The sequence below is a fragment of the Protopterus annectens genome, chromosome 5.part0, assembly GCF_019279795.1.
Source record: "Protopterus annectens isolate FY-2018-M chromosome 5.part0, PAN1.0, whole genome shotgun sequence".
NCBI classification, from domain to species: domain Eukaryota; kingdom Metazoa; phylum Chordata; order Ceratodontiformes; family Protopteridae; genus Protopterus; species Protopterus annectens.
Window position 1 is genome coordinate 1,406,823,476 of NC_056735.1, and position 18,031 is coordinate 1,406,841,506.

An 18,031-nucleotide genomic window follows, 5' to 3' on the forward strand; every position below is an offset into this window, starting at 1 on the left:
CTGATTTCTTATTTTTTTGCGTCTTTGTCACACTTAAATGTTTCAGATCATCAAACAAATTTAAATATTAGACAAAGATGACCCAAGTAAACACAAAATGCAGTTTTTAAGTGATGATTTTATTTATTAAGAAAAAAACTATCCAAATCTACATGGCTCTGTGTGAAAAAGTAATTGCCCCCTTGTTAAATCATGAAGTAACTGTGGTTAATCACATTTTTGGGAAAGCTGAATTCAGTTTCACTAGCCACACCCAGGTCTGATTACTGCCAGACCTGTTGAATCAAGAGATCACTTAAATAGAACCTGTCAGACAAAGTGAAGTAGGCCAAAAGATCCCAAAAAGGAAGACATCATGCCACGATCTAAAGAAATTCCGGAACAGATGAGAAACAAAGTAATTGACAGCCATCGGTCTGGAAAAGGTTACAAAGCCATTTCTAAAGCTTTGGGACTCCAGCGAACCATGGTGAGAGCCATTATCCACAAATGGAGAAAACTTGGAACAGTGGTGAACCTTCCCAGGAGTGGCTGGCCTACAACAATTACCCCAAGAGCGCAGCAGTGACTCATCCAAGAGGTCACAAAAGAACCCAGAACAACATCTAAAGAACTGCAGGCCTCATTTGCTTCAGTTAAGGTCAGTGTTCATGACTCAACCATAAGAAAGAGACTGGGCAAAAATGACATGCATGGCAGAGTTCCAAGGTGAAACCCACTGCTGACCAAAAAGAACATAAAGACTTGTCTCTTTTGCCAAAAAGCATCTTGATGATCCCCAAAAACTTTTGGGAAAATATTCTGTGGACTGACTAAACAAAAGTTGAACTTTTTGGGAGGTGTGCGTCCCGTTACATCTGGCATAAAAGTAGCACAGCATTCCAGAAAAAGAACATCATGCCAACAGTTAAACATGGTGGCGGTAGTGTGATGGTCAGGGGCTGCTTTGCTGTTTTTCTGGACCTGGACAACTTGCTGTGATTGATGGAACCATGAATTCTACTCTCTTCCAAAAAATCCTGAATGAGAATGTCCGGCCATCTGTTCGTGACCTCAGGCTGAAGCGCACTTGGGTTCTACAGCAGGACAATGATCCAAAACACACCAGCAAGTCCACCTCTGAATGGCTTAAATAAAAACAAAATGAAGGTTTTCGAATAGCGTAGTCAAAGTCCGGACTTGAATCCAATTGAGATGCTGTGGCATGACCTTAATAAGGCTGTTCATGCTCGGAAACCCACTAGTATGGCTGAATTAAAACAATTCTGCAAAGAAAAGTGGGCCAAAATTCCTCAACAACGATGTTACAATAAAACTGGAATAATCTCAGACAGTGTAACTGCTTGGATGTATTAAACTATATGGAAACAGCAGTACGTTGTGAGTCTGGTTACTTCTGACATTTTACAAACAATTTAACAGTGTTGAGCCAGCTTGAATGTGACCTTTTATCTTCGTTTCAGCAGTTACTGTTCATTTGGTGCCATAATTTCTAAGGGAGTTCCGCAGGTCGGCAGTTTCCAGTGCTTCTCCCAGGTGTGGTAGCTGAGTATGCAGCTGTCCAACGACGTTCCACCATCAGTTCATCTGTTGAAGGACACCGTGTCTTCCAAGTGGCTTCAGCCTGATTACCTGCTTGTCATCTGCACAAAATATGGTAAATTCTTCACAGTTATAACATGGATGCCATTAGAGACTTGACTTTACAATGCCCACATTATGCATATACAAACTCTGGTCTTATTTACAGGCATGGTTTCAGCCTTCTCTGTCAGACATAAAATGTAAATCTGAAATTTTTAATGTTCAGAAATTAGATAAACGTGTTTGTAAATGGATAAATGTCTATGATCCATACATAACAAAAAGTACAGCAATTCAAAAAGACTGTTTTTTATGTGGAAGTAAATTTCCAAAATTCTGTCTATCTTGTCACAAGAGTCTATCTAGTATGTAAGCCATACAATAAGATATATCCTACTCTGACAAAGAATCTGATTCTAGCATTTAGTTCTTCACATACACAACAGTTAAATGTGCCTTCTACAGTCATGCCTTTGTCAGATATAATGCAAACTGTTGAACATTTTCTTTAATGTTTTAAGGCTTTACTTAAATGTTGTACAGTACAAATGTATGACAGTTATTGTCAGTAATGGACTAGACTATATCAAAATGTTATTTATAGCAAAAATCTTGCAAATGCACAGGACGAAAATTCTGACATATTAAGGTGTACTATTAACCTTTTAAAAAAGGTTTTCACAGCTTTTCATAGTTTGCCTTGAGACCAGTAGTAAGGGACAAGAATGCCATCTAGTGGCACAGACTCATCATAGCATTCAGACTTTACAGAATTACATTTATGATTTAAAACGGGAATCGGATAGAGCCCAACAACATTTCCTAAGGGCACAAACTACAGAGGTTAATCTGACAAGACAATTAGAGAAAGCCCAACAAGATTTACAAGGGGCACAAAATACACCAGTTGACATTGGACAGGGATCAGCAGATAGGGTTACCTGTCCCAGTTGTGAGGGAAACTCTTTGGGCAGTTGTGTCCTGCAAAAAAATTGTAAAAATGGCAAATGTCCTGAGATTTTAGTGCAAAATTTTTTCTTATATTTTATGTAATAGTTGCATAAAATAGTTATTCTGTATCTGAAACATCTAAATGTTATAAGAAACAGAATAATCAGCTAAAATGCTACAAGAATAAACTTTAATTTAGGCAAAGAATGAAGTTTTGTCCTTTGTACTGGCTATGTGTATGTTTTGGCCTGCAAAATCGGATATTTGTACTACAATTGTCCCACTTTGGCCATTTGAAAAGGTGGCAACCCTATCAGCAGAAATGGTAGTTGTAGTTATTTCTCCTGCTAATATTTATCAATAGTCATCAATAGTTTTGTTTGTTCCAGACTCTGCCTCAGTGGCAAGACACAAAAGGATTTTTTTTCAAATGCCTCCATATAGTTGGTATGCATTTAAATCAGACCCCAGACAAAGTCTGGACTGTTTTCAGGCAATGGTATAATAAGCAAGTAGTGCTGTTAAAGGTAACACAGCTTTATTTAGTACTAGTGAAAGTAATAAAATTAATCTGTGTAAATGGATTCAGTGTTATAATCAGTATTTGCAAATATACAGAACTTTGAGTAAATGTTTACATGTCACAAGAGTACTAGACATATGTAACCATTTAAAAAAACTGTCTGAAAATAATCAGACAGACAGTCTGAATAAGATGACAGAAAAAAAAAGATGCTTTGGTCAGACATGATGGTATGTTAAAGCAATTTCGTCAGACAGTCAATGACATTCTGCAAAATGCAGATGCACCTTTAAAATCAGTTTCTGCAGCCAGTCAGATACAGATTCAAAGATTAAACATCTCTTAGTCCACCTGGAGCAAGAAAAGCCAGAGTGTTAGACAGTTTACAAAAGAAAGCAGTATTGCATATACAAGTAGGAAATGTACAAAACAGCTTGTAGACTACAAAAAGCAGCGTGATGCTTTAAAGTCTGAAGATAGAATTAAGCCTAAAGATGTCACAGTTGTTACAGGTACAACAATCTCGTGTACTGCAGTCATTCCGCAGTGCAATAATGGAAGCAGGAGACAGCCACAGACAGTTAAAACACTGTTTTTGAAACAGGTAATAAATAGAAAAGGACATATATGCAAACAACCTGCAAACATCAGGGTACACAGAAAAAGGAGGGAAGTAATAAACAGAAGGAAGGACAAACCTTCTTCAGTAAGACAAAGGATAATTACAAACAACCAACAGTATGATGAAAATAGTAAATTATGCCCAGTAGAATATGGGAATAATCCTCCCTATAACCCAGATCATGGCAGAAAAGAAGGCATTAAAGCAATAAGTTATGATGATGATGATGTGGATAAAAAGCACGCAACAGAACACAGGTTATCAATTGGTAGCAAAGTACTTGTTAAAACAGTAACTGGTAGGGACCTTTTTAAGTAATGAAAGCCAATGCTAGTACACACAACTCAATGTAAATTAATTAAACAAAGGGGATAGGAAAAGACAGAAAAATAAATATTACTTTACTGGTTTAATAAGCCAGGATGGATTCAAAATAAACAAACACAGAAATAACTTACAAGCATACAGACACGGAGTAAAGTTAATACAGATACAGTGTAAAGTTAAAGTTAATACAGATACAGTGAATCCATTTACAGTAATACAAATGGTATATGCAAAACTAAACTGGAAATAGAGTAACATTTAAGGCAGTACCTGTGACAAATCCTTAATGAGAGAAGGGTTCTATGGTGACAAGAGAAGGTCAACCCCTCCCCCGCCCCATATTATAAGTACAGTATGTCTTTAGAGGCAGCTTGTGCGTACAGCAAACAGGATCAATATTGGTAGGAAACAGTGACTGTAATGACACATTTTCAAAAGAATGTCTTACATGGAATATACCAGCAAACAGACTTATACTTTTGTAAACAAACTAGTACAGCAAGAACATCATTGGTCAGACTGTTGTAACTGCCATCCTGGGAATAATACACAGGAATACATACAGGTAGTAATGTACAGAGTGATTAAAAAACTTAATAAAAACTTAAACAAATAACATTTTTCAGCTAATAAAAATCCAATCAAAAGCAGCACACCATGTTGGTTCATAGAGATCAGTGCAAGTTAAAAGTCCAACAATGTCAGTAAAGTAACAGTCTGTCAACAGTCTTAGGAAAGTAACAGTCTGTTTAAATTTGTTTCTAAATGCTGATATATCCTTTTGGAACAAAGCCAGGAAAAAAAATAGAGGAAACTACACCTCACACATGGAGATGCAAGCTTTGGGGGTGCATGTTAATACTCATACGTATTTTGATACTATTGTATATATTATTTATAATAGTAGTAAATGGACAGGACAAGGTAATCCAAAAAAGAATTATAAATACAAAAGGAAATGCAAATAAAACAAAGAAAAAAATGGGAGAGATACTCTGATATAACAGATCATGAGAACAGGGACATCATGATTGGATACCTGATTTCAGTACATTTTTGGCCATGCAAAATTTGTGTGCAAAGGCACATAAGTCAAATTGTTGGGTTTGTAGCCACATTCCTTACAGAGGGAAATGCCATTACATGTAGTCCCTGTAGATGTTACAGATACAGGATTTATGTTTAAAGGGTCTTATAAAAATAGAGCCATAAGACAGTTGGTCATAAAAGAACATTTAAAGTTGATGGAAATAAGAAGAGGGATACTCTGTTTTCAAAAGAGACAGTCAGGGTCGATATTAATTTACACCAACTCTGGTCACGTGAAAAGCTTGAGTATAAAATAAAAACAGTATGGGAGTTAACACATAATACCTCTTTTAAGGAAGGGATGAAAGAAAATGGTTCTTACATAGGGTATGCAGTTCCAATAATAAAAATTACACATTACTAGAGAACATGGTAAGAAATCACCAAAAAAAGAGGGAAGTTCATAATAGTTTTTCCAGACTAGGGGAACATTTAAAACAGCTGGACATAGGAAATGGTGTTATTTCAGGAGCTGAAAATTTTCACTGGTATGGTGCCACTACCAAGGCAGTATGAATAACGGAAAGTTACAAAGCTGATGGAAATTTTAGCAAATGCAACTTATTGAGCTATCTCAGGTATAATAGAGATGTGTTAAAATTTATGTTAATAAAATTGTTAAACAAGTAACTGTTGTTAACAATGAAGAAAGGATATTAAGTACAGAGGATCACGTTTTCCTTTAGACTCATTTTATCTTCAAATTAATTAAAAAGGGGGAATTGATAGACATTATATAAAGTAAAATATTTATCCCCAAAGCAGTTAAATGTATGCTGCAATGCAAAAAGAAAAGTATGCTTTTTATTAATACAAGATTTTGACTTGTAAAGCAAGGGTTAACTTGATACAAGGTTTGAAATAAATGTCTCTTCTAAAAAACTGAAGTGTAACAGAAGCAAGCTTAAAAGGCTTGAACTACAGAGCTAAGAATAAAATAATGTGCTGAAGTAAACAGCTATGTGTCAGACATCTGCTAAAATAATTTCTGATGAAACATGCTTAGACAGCTTAACTATAAATATGCTTGTAGGCTAGACATAACAGTAAATGGCATCCTGTTATAATAATAATTATAATTTGGAACATACAAAGAAGGAAGTTGTACAAAAAAGAAATAACAGGGACTTTCTGTGAGCATTCAGATGCAAAAATAAAAGAAATAAAATACAGACACTTCAACTGACGTAAAGATGACATGCAACAAAAATCAGTAATGCGAACCACAAGGACACTGGGAAATAATATCTACTGTTATGCAAAGTGTATAAATAACTGGACATGTTTTCTAGAGAGACATCTTGATAGAGTGCGCATTGATCATAGAGACAACACAGTTAATGAGGAACAAAGACGGTTTTCTAGGTATGTTATAACAGAATTGAAATAATCTCAAGAGTGTGTAACTGCTTGGACGTATTAAACTATAACGGAAACAGCAGTACGTTGTGAGTCTGTTTACTTGTGACATTTTATAAACAATTTAACAGGTTTCATAATTCGAATATCTGCATTTTGTCTCAGACTGTAAATCACTTTATATTCAGCTCTATTCATATTGTAAACAATATGTTTTTATTGCACAGCAATTTTCTGATTCCATCTTCACAGGAAGCCTCAAATACTGCCAATGTTTGATTTAAAGGAGGATTGAAAGAACTATTTTTTCAAGTGGTTTTGTACTGTGCTATTATTAGGGAAGTGTTGAAGCAAGTAAGTTAAATTTAACTGACATGTTTGATTATAAATCCTCCACAGTCCTGGCCATATTTGCTGTTCTTTTAAACATATTCTGCGCAGATGGCATCAAAACTTTGGAGCTCAGATTTGTGATTGGAAGGTCCATTAATTCATGATAGGGTTGCCTTTCCAACATCCTCCTCTTCCTCTGACATAGATGCACGCTGTCTCTCTTTTGTAGCATGGGCTCATCTCCAGTTCCTCTCCTAAACTTCCTGATGAACCCTTTTGGTTCAGGGTGGTCATCTGACCTTGTTGTTGGTTCTTTACCTGAACTGACTCTGGCTGAAAAAAAAAGAACTGTCATCATTGTTGCAAAGTGGAATTGCATTAGGAGTCTTAGTATTTAGGAGAACTATCTTATTCATAGGTAAATACTAGGCTCTCAGTTTGCAGACTGTTATAAGCCTAGCCAATAACCAGAGGTCAGAATCAAACCATGTACCTTGTAAAGTAAAGACCTTTACTATTATGTCATACCCTCCCCCCAAAACCAGATGGGACACACACAACCCACAATCCCTGGCTTAGAAGGCCAGTTCCTTATCTGTTAGGCCACTTGGGCCTGTTAAATATATAAGCTTTTCCTGCCTCATAGTCTTTTTGATCTGTAAGAAATTTTTTGTGCTTACATTCTTACCAGAGAAGGTTCATGTTTTTTCAATTTTGTGAACAACTGATGTTCTTCGTGTTTCACTGTTGCAGTCCTGATAATTGGGATTTCCTGCCGTGAAAGCCCTTGGCCAGCCTGACAACCAGAGAAATTTCTTTCCAGCTCCCAGGCTGGCAGATGCCGTGACCAACATCAGTACATTCGGGTATAAAGGTAGCCAGCCTGTGTCATGATACCAGTCTTTTCTTGCCACAGAGCCCGAAGCTGCATTCAAGTTCGTCGGTTGGTCCACACCAGAGAGGAGTGTTGTCGGACAAGATAAGTACCCCATTGTGGAACTCTTTCTTTCCATGCTCGTGTCAAATAAAGTAAACTGTCTCTAATGTGAAAAGCAGATCTCACACAGAGACTTCCATTCTTTTTGTGTTATTTGCCTAGGCCCAGATCACAAAGTTGTTGGTTTTGTGCACGTTTCAATACTAGAACAATTAGACATAGGGCAGAGTTTCTCACTAGATTCCTTAGCCAGCCATCTTCTCGCTCACCTTTCATAGCATCTGTCATTCGTACCAAATCCGATCTACCTAAGTGAAAGAAAGAAAGAAAAGAAACAAAAGCTTAGATCATTGGATGACAATCCGTCACCGCCTGTTTCTCCCTCCAGGTCTGTGATTGTTAAATAAGGTGAGGTGCTTTCGCAGCCTCCTTCCTTTTCTGATCAGGTATCTCAGGCCTCTGTCAAGACCCTTTTGAAGTCTGACATGCTATTGGCTTCATCCACAGCTACAAAAGCCTCTGACATTGGCTCGTCAGTCAGGTCAAGGGCCACTCTGCAGGCCTTGACTTCCGAGGAGCACGTTCTGCCCAGAGATTCTGCAACCAGGCCTCGGCCTATGCCAGCACTGGCGCATTTACTCCTGTCTCGGGAGACGGGCATCAGGGTGTCAGACACCCTTAAGCCTAAGGCCCTAGCCACTCCTAAGAAATCATCTATCCCTAGGCCTTCAGTCAGGCCCTCAGGCTCCATTCCTCAGGGGTCACAGCAGGATTTAATTGGGTTAGCAGATGACCTGCTCTCCATTGTCAGATCAAGGCAAGAGCCAGGGATTACTTTTCCTAGGAAAAGAAAAAGAGATGATCCGCAAGTCATTCTCCTTCCCTTCTGAGGTAGACTGTGAACTTGAGAACTCTAGGTTTGAGGAGGGTCCCTCCTTTACCTCCAATGAGGACTCAGACTCTGAGGAAATCCTCCCTTCAGCCTCACCTCCTGAGGATTTCACTTTTGGTGAGATTCTCCATGTCATAAGGCAATATTTTCAGTGGAAAGTCCATAACTACCCATTGACAGAAAGAGGTTTAGGGAACTCCTGGACTTACCCAAACATAAGCCACTGGCTGTACCCCCATTCTAGAAGTAGTGGAAGATGTCTTCCAGGAATCTTCTTTCAAACCCGATTCCCTCCCACCTGCCCCTCGTATGCTAGACAGGTTTTACAGGGTCCAGGATTTCCACAAGTATCCTTTCACAAACTCTACTGCTGACGCTGAAGTTATCACTTCAGGACCAAAAGGAGCCAAGGCCAGTTCCTCTAGGAACCCACTTACTACAGACAAAGAGTGCAGAGCCCTTGACAGGTTTGGCAAGAAGGTTTATACATCCGCTACCCTTGCCATGAGGGCCCTAAACTGTCAATTTCATATGAATAACTACCAACAGACTATACTAGAACAGCTTAATCAAAAGGTCTCCACCCTTGAGAACAAAACCCTCACAAAAGAATTGACTGATCTCTGTCATTCCAGCACTCAGGTAGCTAAGCATTCCCTCCATTGTGGCTACGATGCCATTGAAGCATCTTGCAGAGCAGCTACCACTGGATCAGTTATTAGGAGATATGCTTGGCTCCAAGAACAAACTCTTCCAGAACATGGCAACTCTAGCCTTTTGGATGCCCCCCTTGACAAGGAGGTTCTGTTTTGGCCCAAGGCAGTAGAAGTCCTTAAAAAGATGGAAGATAAGGCAAAGTCAATGCAGACAGTAAAAGATTTTCTCCAGGTACAACCACCTAGGTTCAGCAGAAATTTTCCAGCCAAACACTGGTGCTTTCCCACCCAGCCTAGGAGTAGGCAAAGGAAACCTCAAAGGGATAGGCCACTCAGACAGAAGCAACAGTCACAAAGAGGCAGACAGTGGGCCTCAGAAGCACCTAGGCAAGGGAGTTCTAGATCCCAAGCCACATCCAGAGAGCAACAGTGACTCAACTGCCCCCCCCCCCAAAAGCTAGTAGGAAGGCTGTCTCTTTGTAGACATACCTGGATCCTCATAACCTCAGACTGATGGGGTTATCCAGATGTCCCCCAAAATAAAAAAAAAAAAAAAAAAAAAAGAGGCCCTGGCTCAAATCCAGATACTGTGTTTGCAGGGAGCAGTTAGAACCAGTTCAAACTGCCCAGCAGGGAAAAGGATTATATGCCAGGGTCTTCCTGGTCCCCTGAAAGAAAGGCTCAAGATGCCCCATCTTGGATCTGTCCAACCTCAGTCAGTTCCTCTTGGTGCCAAAGTTCAAAATGTTAACCGTCCAAAAACTGCTACCTATGATTTCCCCAAGGCCTTCATGGTCTCTCTAGACCTAATCTGGAATCTCACTGAAGATTTCTTCACTTCAGGACAGGATCCCATCACTGTCAATTTTGTATACTGCCCTTTGGATTAACTACAACACCAAGAGTGTTCACAAAGTGCCCAGCACCGCAGTAGCCTTCTGCAGGACCAGGGGAATACAAATCTATCCTTACCTGGAAACTGCCTCATTCAGGCCACAGATCAGGCCAAGCTCCTCAAGGACTTCAGATACACCCAGGACCTCCATTCAACTCTGGGGTTCACAGTGAACCTACAGAAGTCCCACATTTCACCAACAAAAAAGACTGTCTTCCTGGGTGCACTTCTGGACTCCTCTCTCTCTCTCCTTCCTCCAGAAAAAGTCTTCTTTCTGACGAATTTCTTCCACAGGATCCAGTTGAAAAGTTGCATCTCGGCAAGGGAATTTCTTCTAGCCCTGGGATACATGGCCTCATGCATCCTCATGGTTCCCCTTGCCAGACTACACATGAGGAAGCTGCAGCGATGCCTGAAGAATCTCTGGTGCCAGAGCTCATAGTCCCTAGAGACCAAGATCCCCCTTATCCCCCGCCTCAAAACAGAGTTCACACAGTGGACACAAGCTTGCTCCCAGAATCAGGGCCTCCCCTTCATAATCTCCCCTCAGGCTCAAACCCTTACTACAGATGCCTCGAAGACAGTATTGGGGGTTCACTTCAGAACCTCCAAACCCAGGGAAAGTTGGATTGCGGATCCAAGGATAGACACATCAACTGGAAGGAACTCATGTCAGTATTAAAGGGGCTATTAGCCTCAATGAAAAATGGACCCCAAGTGTCCTGTTAATCAAGACAGATAATACCACAGTTATGTGGTACATAAACAGACACGGAAGGACACATTCTTATCTCCTGTGCCATCTAGCAGTGCGAATCTGGGAAACCGCTCAGTCTGTGGGCTTGCACCTGATAGCACAATACCTTTTAGGAGTCCAAAGTGCTCCAGCAAACCATCTCAGCAGAAATTGATAGACCCTCACAAGTGGCATGTGCACCCAAAAATCTTCCAGTCCATAACCCAAACATGGGGAATTCCACAGGTGGACCTCTTTGCATCCCAAGAGAATGCACACCTGCAAAAATTCTGTACCAGAAGCAAACAGGAGGCAGCTTGGAAAACAGATGCATTCTCCTTCCCCTGGACAAAAGTTTTCATTTATGCACTTCCACCCATACCCCTTCTTCCTCGAGTTCTGCTCAAGATAAGAGAAGAGGGCCCAAGAGCAATGCTTATAGCTCCAGACTGGCCCAGACAACATTGGTACCTCCTCCTCCTTGAACTCACCTACCAGAGCCCATGGCTACTCCCTCAGAGAGTAGATCTCCTCACCCAGAATGAGGGAAACATTGTTCACCCCAATATGCAGACCCTAAACTTTCCAGCATGGGTGATCCCACAAAAAACACTAGCCTAAACAGGTGCTAGCTAGACATTCTCAAAGAATCTAGAAGACCTAGCACCAGGAAGTCCTACTCAGCTAAGTGGAAATGATTCTCTATTTGGTACAAAGATCACCACCTAGATCCTAAATCAGCATGTTTCCAGCATACTGGAACACCTGACTGGCCTGCTGAGTCAGGGACTGTCTCATTCCTCCATTAAAATCCATGCTTCTTCTATCTCTGCATATGTAACCTGCCACACTCCCCTTTTCTCCCACCCACTATTAAAGCAGTTTCTTAGGGGAGTAGTCCAAATTAAACCACCCAAAAGAAAACCTACTTCTCCTTGAGGCCTTAATTTTGTGCTATTGAAACTGACCTTGCCCCACTTTGAGCCAACAGCTCCTGCAGACTTTAAGTTCATAACATGGAAAACAGCTCCTCTTCTTGCTATCACTTCAGCCAGGAGGGTCTCTGAGTTGCAGGCCCTCAAGGCAGTGGAACCTTACCTTATCTTCCACAGGGATAGGGTCTCTCTCAGAACCAGTCCATCCTTTATGCCTAAAGTGGTCACAGACATCTCTCTGAATCAGGCCATCCATCTTCCTACCTTTTTTCCCAATTCACAAAACAAAGGGGAGAGAATTCTGCATTCCTTGGATGTGCACAGACAGTTACTTTTCAGTCTGGACAAGACAAAAGCTTTGAAAAAGACGGATCAACTTTTCACTACCATTGCCTCTGGGAAAGAAGGCAAGTTTGCCTCTAAGCAAACTATCTCCGAAAGGATATCCCACTGCATTTGCTTTTGTTATAGCTCCCACAGCAAAGTGACACCAGCGGGGATAAAATCTCATTCCACCAGGGCAACTGCTACTTCCACTGCCTTTCTAAATGGCATTCCCACCAAGGACATCTTGGAGGCTGCCACCAGGTCTTCTCTGCATACCTTCACCAAGCACTACCACCTTGCCTCCTTCTTCAGGTCTAGAGCAGGCTTTGCCACTGCTGTCCTTCAGGGCATCCTCTCTTTCTCTTAGGCATCTTCCTTCCTCCCTTCAGCTTTGGGAATATTCCCAGTAGTCGGGACTGCAACAGTTAAATGTAAAGAACATAGTGCAGTTTTGTATACTTAACATAAATGTAGATGGTCGAGTGTATTCACTGTTGTAATCTTCTTTTCCTCCCACCAACCCCCTCAGCCTACTATGTAGCTTGATTCTGTTTTGTTACTCAACAAAGGGACTCATCCTTGGCTGCCTTCCTGTGTCAGGTTCTCCTTCGGATACCCCCTATCTGGTTAGGGCTCCTCCTAGTTGAGGACAAGAAAACACTGGTATGACGCAACCTGACTACCTTTATACCCGAAGATACTGATGTCGGTCAGGACATCTGCCAGCTAGGGAGCCAGAAAGAAATTTCTCTGGTAGTCAGGCCGGCTGAGGACTTTCACGCCAGGAAATCCCAACAGTTAGAACTGCAACAGTGAATATACTTAAACATCTGCATTTTATGGTAATGTACACAACTGTACTTTTATAAACATTTTGGTATACATAATGTGAATGTTTAACAATCTGTCTAATTTTCTAGTCTCATGAGAGAAATTGTTTATAATTTTCTGGTCACATTTCCTAAGACTATCCACTAAGTCCAAATTCACATTGTCAAATAAATCTATTAGTTCTTTGTATAATTCTGAATTGGCCCTTGTGCCGTTGTATAACTTGTTAGCCTGTAATTGTTTTGGTACTATATGTGCTTTGATGCTTTCTGCAATAAAAAAAAATGTCCCACTATAGAGGTTTACATTTAAATAAGTTCTTTTTAAAAGTTTGAATCAGTTTCTCATAATCACTGCTGCTCAAGAGAACTGAAATATTATTAGTATTGGCTTTACCCAGTTTTACTGAGGAGCTGAAATGGACTCCACGATCAGCATGTTGATTTACATTGTCATGTCAGTGCCCAGAACACTACCTTGGCCTCTCCCACTGAAAAACATGGTCTTGAAAACATCAAATAATACAGCAGTCTCACAATTTTCTGTATCTGGAGCTCCTTGCTGTGTGATTTGCGCTTTATTGACAGAGGCATTCAGTTGCCGAATAAGGTCATGGAAATCTTCTGGTACAAGAAAGCAGTGTGAAACCTAAGAGAACAAATTCTTTGTCTTGGTGCAAGGTTAGATTAGCAAAACTTCAGCAAAAAGTATATGTGGGGAACAGTATTATCTCCTGAATGAGTGATAATAAGCATCTGCTCACATACATACCATAATGGATAAACAAAATCTTTGTATTCAGGTCATTATTTTTAAAAGTGGCATTACAGAAGTATGACTGAGTGTTCTGGAACTCCCTAACGAGTGGAAGGAAAACAGATTTGGATATATATTTTTTTTCACATAGGCACAAATACTACTTCCATTAGATTTGCAGGATATTTGTAAACCCCAATGTTGATCTGCTTGCATGAGATTTAACTCCCTCGGCCTAAAAGAAATGAGGCCATAGTGGGAACACAGACTATGAAGAAAAGCCTGACAGAGCAGTAGATATGAAAAGAATACCAAAGTGAAGCCTTTGTTGTCAGAGAACTGTACCAGTTTCCCAGTTGTATTATGAATACCTTCCTTTACAGATAACAATGCTGAAGGAGCATTTAGTAATGATGCTTGAACAGTGGCCTTGTTGTAAATAGTGAAATGAAGGAAAATGTTGCTGACTTTCTACAGTACTGTAGACCTCTAGCAGGGGCCCTCATGCCAGTTATATCAGCAGTTGATTCTGTCAACCATTGTACCACTTTAACAATTAACTTCCTGGTACATAAATAAGGTTGGTAAATTAACACATTAAAAGTAGCAGCCTGGAAAAGTTGTAGAAGATTGTTGATGGTATATTGATTGCCTCACATCCAGAATCAGATATGGAGAAAAGCCAGAGTTGCAGTTAGCTGGTGAAGCAAACCATTCAAAAACTCCCTTAGCTAAAAATGTCAAGTTATGGTGCAGCCAAATTTGACACAGCCAAACACTAAGTGTGGGAACTGCCTTTGAAATTCATACCTATTGTTCCCCTCAGAAATATCACTAGACAAGAACAGATACCATGTGACCACGGATCAACACTTGTGCAAGCAGTGAGCAGTATGTCACATATAATTAAACAGAGATTCAGAAGCTTGCATCCCATTTTAATGACTCAGTCTGAATGCAGATGTTAAAAGTAACTACCTTTCCCAACTTAGAGTGCATTTCATATGTATACTGTTCAGAGCACTCCTGCTAGAAATCTCCAGAGCAAGTAAGGGACCAAAAGATAAATTGCTGCCATGAATTAGCTACAATATAAGACAAATCACTGTACCATTATACAGATTATATAGTATTTTAACTATGTAATTAAATCCACACAAATTGCAATTTGTAAAAAAACAAAATCAAAGTATGTGTTTGTGAGAAACTGTCTGAAAACAGGCTGGTATGAGAGCTGTCTAAATTACTCCACAGAGGCTGCAAGACAGAAGAGCACATAACGATGCTTGCAAAGCAGGCAGTAGACATGTTTACCTCTTACTCAAAGAAAAAAAAAACAGTAGCTGCCTCCTTATCTACAGTTATTAAATTAATGTAAAACATTACTTACTAATAAGAATAGTATAGTTATATTAGTTGAGTAATGACTAATGATAACTATGATAACTAATATGAATAGTATAGTCTAACACCCTTATTACCATCTCATTATCCTACCCCATTATCTGTTCAGGGACATCTCTCTCCTCTTCTTCATTTTCAGCTCGTCCTTTTATTATTCACATTTACCTTTCTTCCATTTTCCATATGTATTTTTAACGTTATAGTAATGCTTATTGTAAAATTATATTTATTTGAGGTTTATTTTTATTTTTTTTGTGTGTATTACTTTGAATCTCATTATGATGACATTCCAAAAACTTGACTTGCTTACTGCAGTTGCTTGTCTGTTACTGCTTGTTCACCATAGCTAGTTGACTGTTTTTTTTTTTTTTTTTGTTTTTCTGCCAGATTTGGAAAATTTCACTGCAAGGTCCCTGTTGCATGACTCTTCTAATGATTATCTGTGGCCTTATCTGGGGTCATTTACTACAGATTAGACCAACTCAAAGTATCTTCGTCTCCACGTGCTTGTCCTTATCCAGCACTCCACTAGTATCCAGATTTCTTGCTGCTGGGGCAAGAGGAGGAGACAAAGAAGGTAACTATGTTTTGTTTTACTTTATTATTTCAGAGTTTGTTAACTTGGCTGATAACACAGGATGCAGGGACACGAATCCATGAGATTAGTTTATGCTGTTGTATTCAGGAGACCTATGAAAGCCCTGGAGTTAATGGCGCAGCAGTCAAAAGCACTTTGAACCTAATGACTAATGTTGGATTCTTTGTAATCATAAATTCAGAATATGTAGACACACAGATTTTATCCTTATGCAGAAGAAGTGAGCACAAGACAGAATCAGCTATGCCTGAAATACAGAATGCATTGCATATATCACTGTCAATAAATTAGATATGAAATTAACTTAGCTGTGTGGCTATAAGTTTAGACAAGCAAGAGCTAGCTGAAGCTAGGCTCAAGCTTGAATGCAGGCTTGGTTCAAATTCATGTTTCGGCAGATTAATGAGCTGAGGTACTTCATTTTTTTTGTAGTAATGTTTTTGGTTACTTTATTCAGATTTCCACATCTTCTCTCAAATCAATAACAAGAAAATAATCACTGCATAAATGCACGGGGTGTTTTTTTGAAATTTAATCTCTGATATCACTTTTTTTTAAATTCTCTGTCTGTGGTAAGTGTTCCACTATGAAACATCAAACGGTAAAACCTGAACATCCAAAATACTGAAAACTAATGCCCAAAATACAGAAGACAGAAAACTAAATTGTGTTATTATGCCCCCTTGCACTCCCCCTCAATATAGTGGCCAAGCTCTCCACACCCCCTGAACTTTTATATACCAATTTCAGAGTCGCTCCAACTCAAAGAAGGGGGAACTCTCCCACAAGTAGGGAATCACTGCTGGAGCACAGTTAGAAATCTCACTGTCAATGATTTCCTATGTAAAACAGTGATCAGCATTGTGATTGTCATTGTCTTGTGCTTATGTTAACTGACACTTGGAAAATTTCACTTCAAACACCTGTAGAAATACCTTGTCATTGTCACTTGTATATTTACATCCAAAAGTTTAAATACACCATTTAAGTAACTGAAACTGCCATTTTGTTATATCCCAGAAGTGCGCATTCAGCATTTTGACTATTGCAAGTCTGTGTCAGTTGAAGACTTCTTGATCAACCATGTGTTACTGCTGTTGCCTTTCACTTGTGTGTGCAATTCTTAATACCGAGATTATTCTGATGGCATTAGACCAAATGAGCTCTTTGGTATTGAAGGGCAGAATAGAAAATAGCTATTGGTTAACTTCCGATCATAACCTGTCAACCAACCGTCCCTGATTTTCAGAGATGCCCTGATTTTGGTTCAGAATATTGCCCTGCCCTTTTTAATCCCTCCTAAAACTGTTGATTTGGGGAAAAAAAGTGAAGGATTACACTTAATAAACAATTACAATAAATAGAGTTACAGGCATACAGTCTTTTATTTCAGAAAGTGCATGCTAATTAACATTCTCTTGTTTTGTCAGCAACTGAAATTAATAGTACTAATATTGAAAAAAAGTTCCTCATTGTCCCTTATTTTTACTGGATTTGTTCCTGATTCTGGAAGTAAGAGGTTGAGAGCTGCCTAGCTCAGACTACCAACATTCTTGCCAGAATAATAAACAGTTACAAAAATGAAACTTCTTTACTGTGAAGGAAAACCTGTCACATATAGAGTCAGTGGTGCTATCAAGCTCCACATTAACCAAGTAAAAAGAAAAAAAGCTTGAATTAGTCAACCAACAGCCAAAAAAAAAAAAATGTGTTGAAATATTTATTGAAATAACAAAGATCCACAATGTTTAGCGCTTTTGCCCCCAAAGCACTGGGACTTCTTCAGAACAAATTCCAATAATTTGCACCTTGTTTAAATTCTCTACTTAAGTCATGTGACACAAAACCTACTTTTAAAGAAATACAGTGGTTAAATTAAAACATATAACTTGAGCCTGCTTATAAGTTACATACAATATAAAACACATAAAAGTATATATAACTGTAATTATAATACTTGTGCTCTAGTTTTCAGTATAGGGACAAAAGAAATTTGGTCGTTAAGATCAGGTGGCATATTAGAGTTTAATTTGAGTTTCCAAAAGGCTTCACATCTTTCTATTTGTAACTCTTACCAACCACCTTTAATGTCTTTTGGTATAACATCGTGTTTCACTGTTGCAGTCATCACCTGTGGGTTATCCCTACTGTGGTAGCCCTCAACTGGCCCGGATACCAGAATCAGTGTTTTTCTGAGTTGGCTGCTTGCTGATTGACGTCAGGTCATCAGTTCTATAAAGGAAGACAGCCGAAACCATTACATCAGTCTTTCTTGT

General features: G+C 39.3%; 1 protein-coding gene across 3 annotated transcripts in view; it reads left to right on the forward strand.

Moving 5' to 3' along the window:
• Window positions 1-18,031, forward strand: part of TMCO3 (transmembrane and coiled-coil domains 3) — an 876,118-nt gene that overhangs the window by 326,484 nt on the left and 531,603 nt on the right. For all 3 annotated transcript variants that reach the window (XM_044071216.1, XM_044071215.1, XR_006364786.1), the window contains exon 7: window positions 15,545-15,734. In XM_044071216.1, the coding sequence (XP_043927151.1) occupies window positions 15,545-15,734 (190 nt within the window). The remainder of the gene's footprint in view (window positions 1-15,544; window positions 15,735-18,031) is intronic.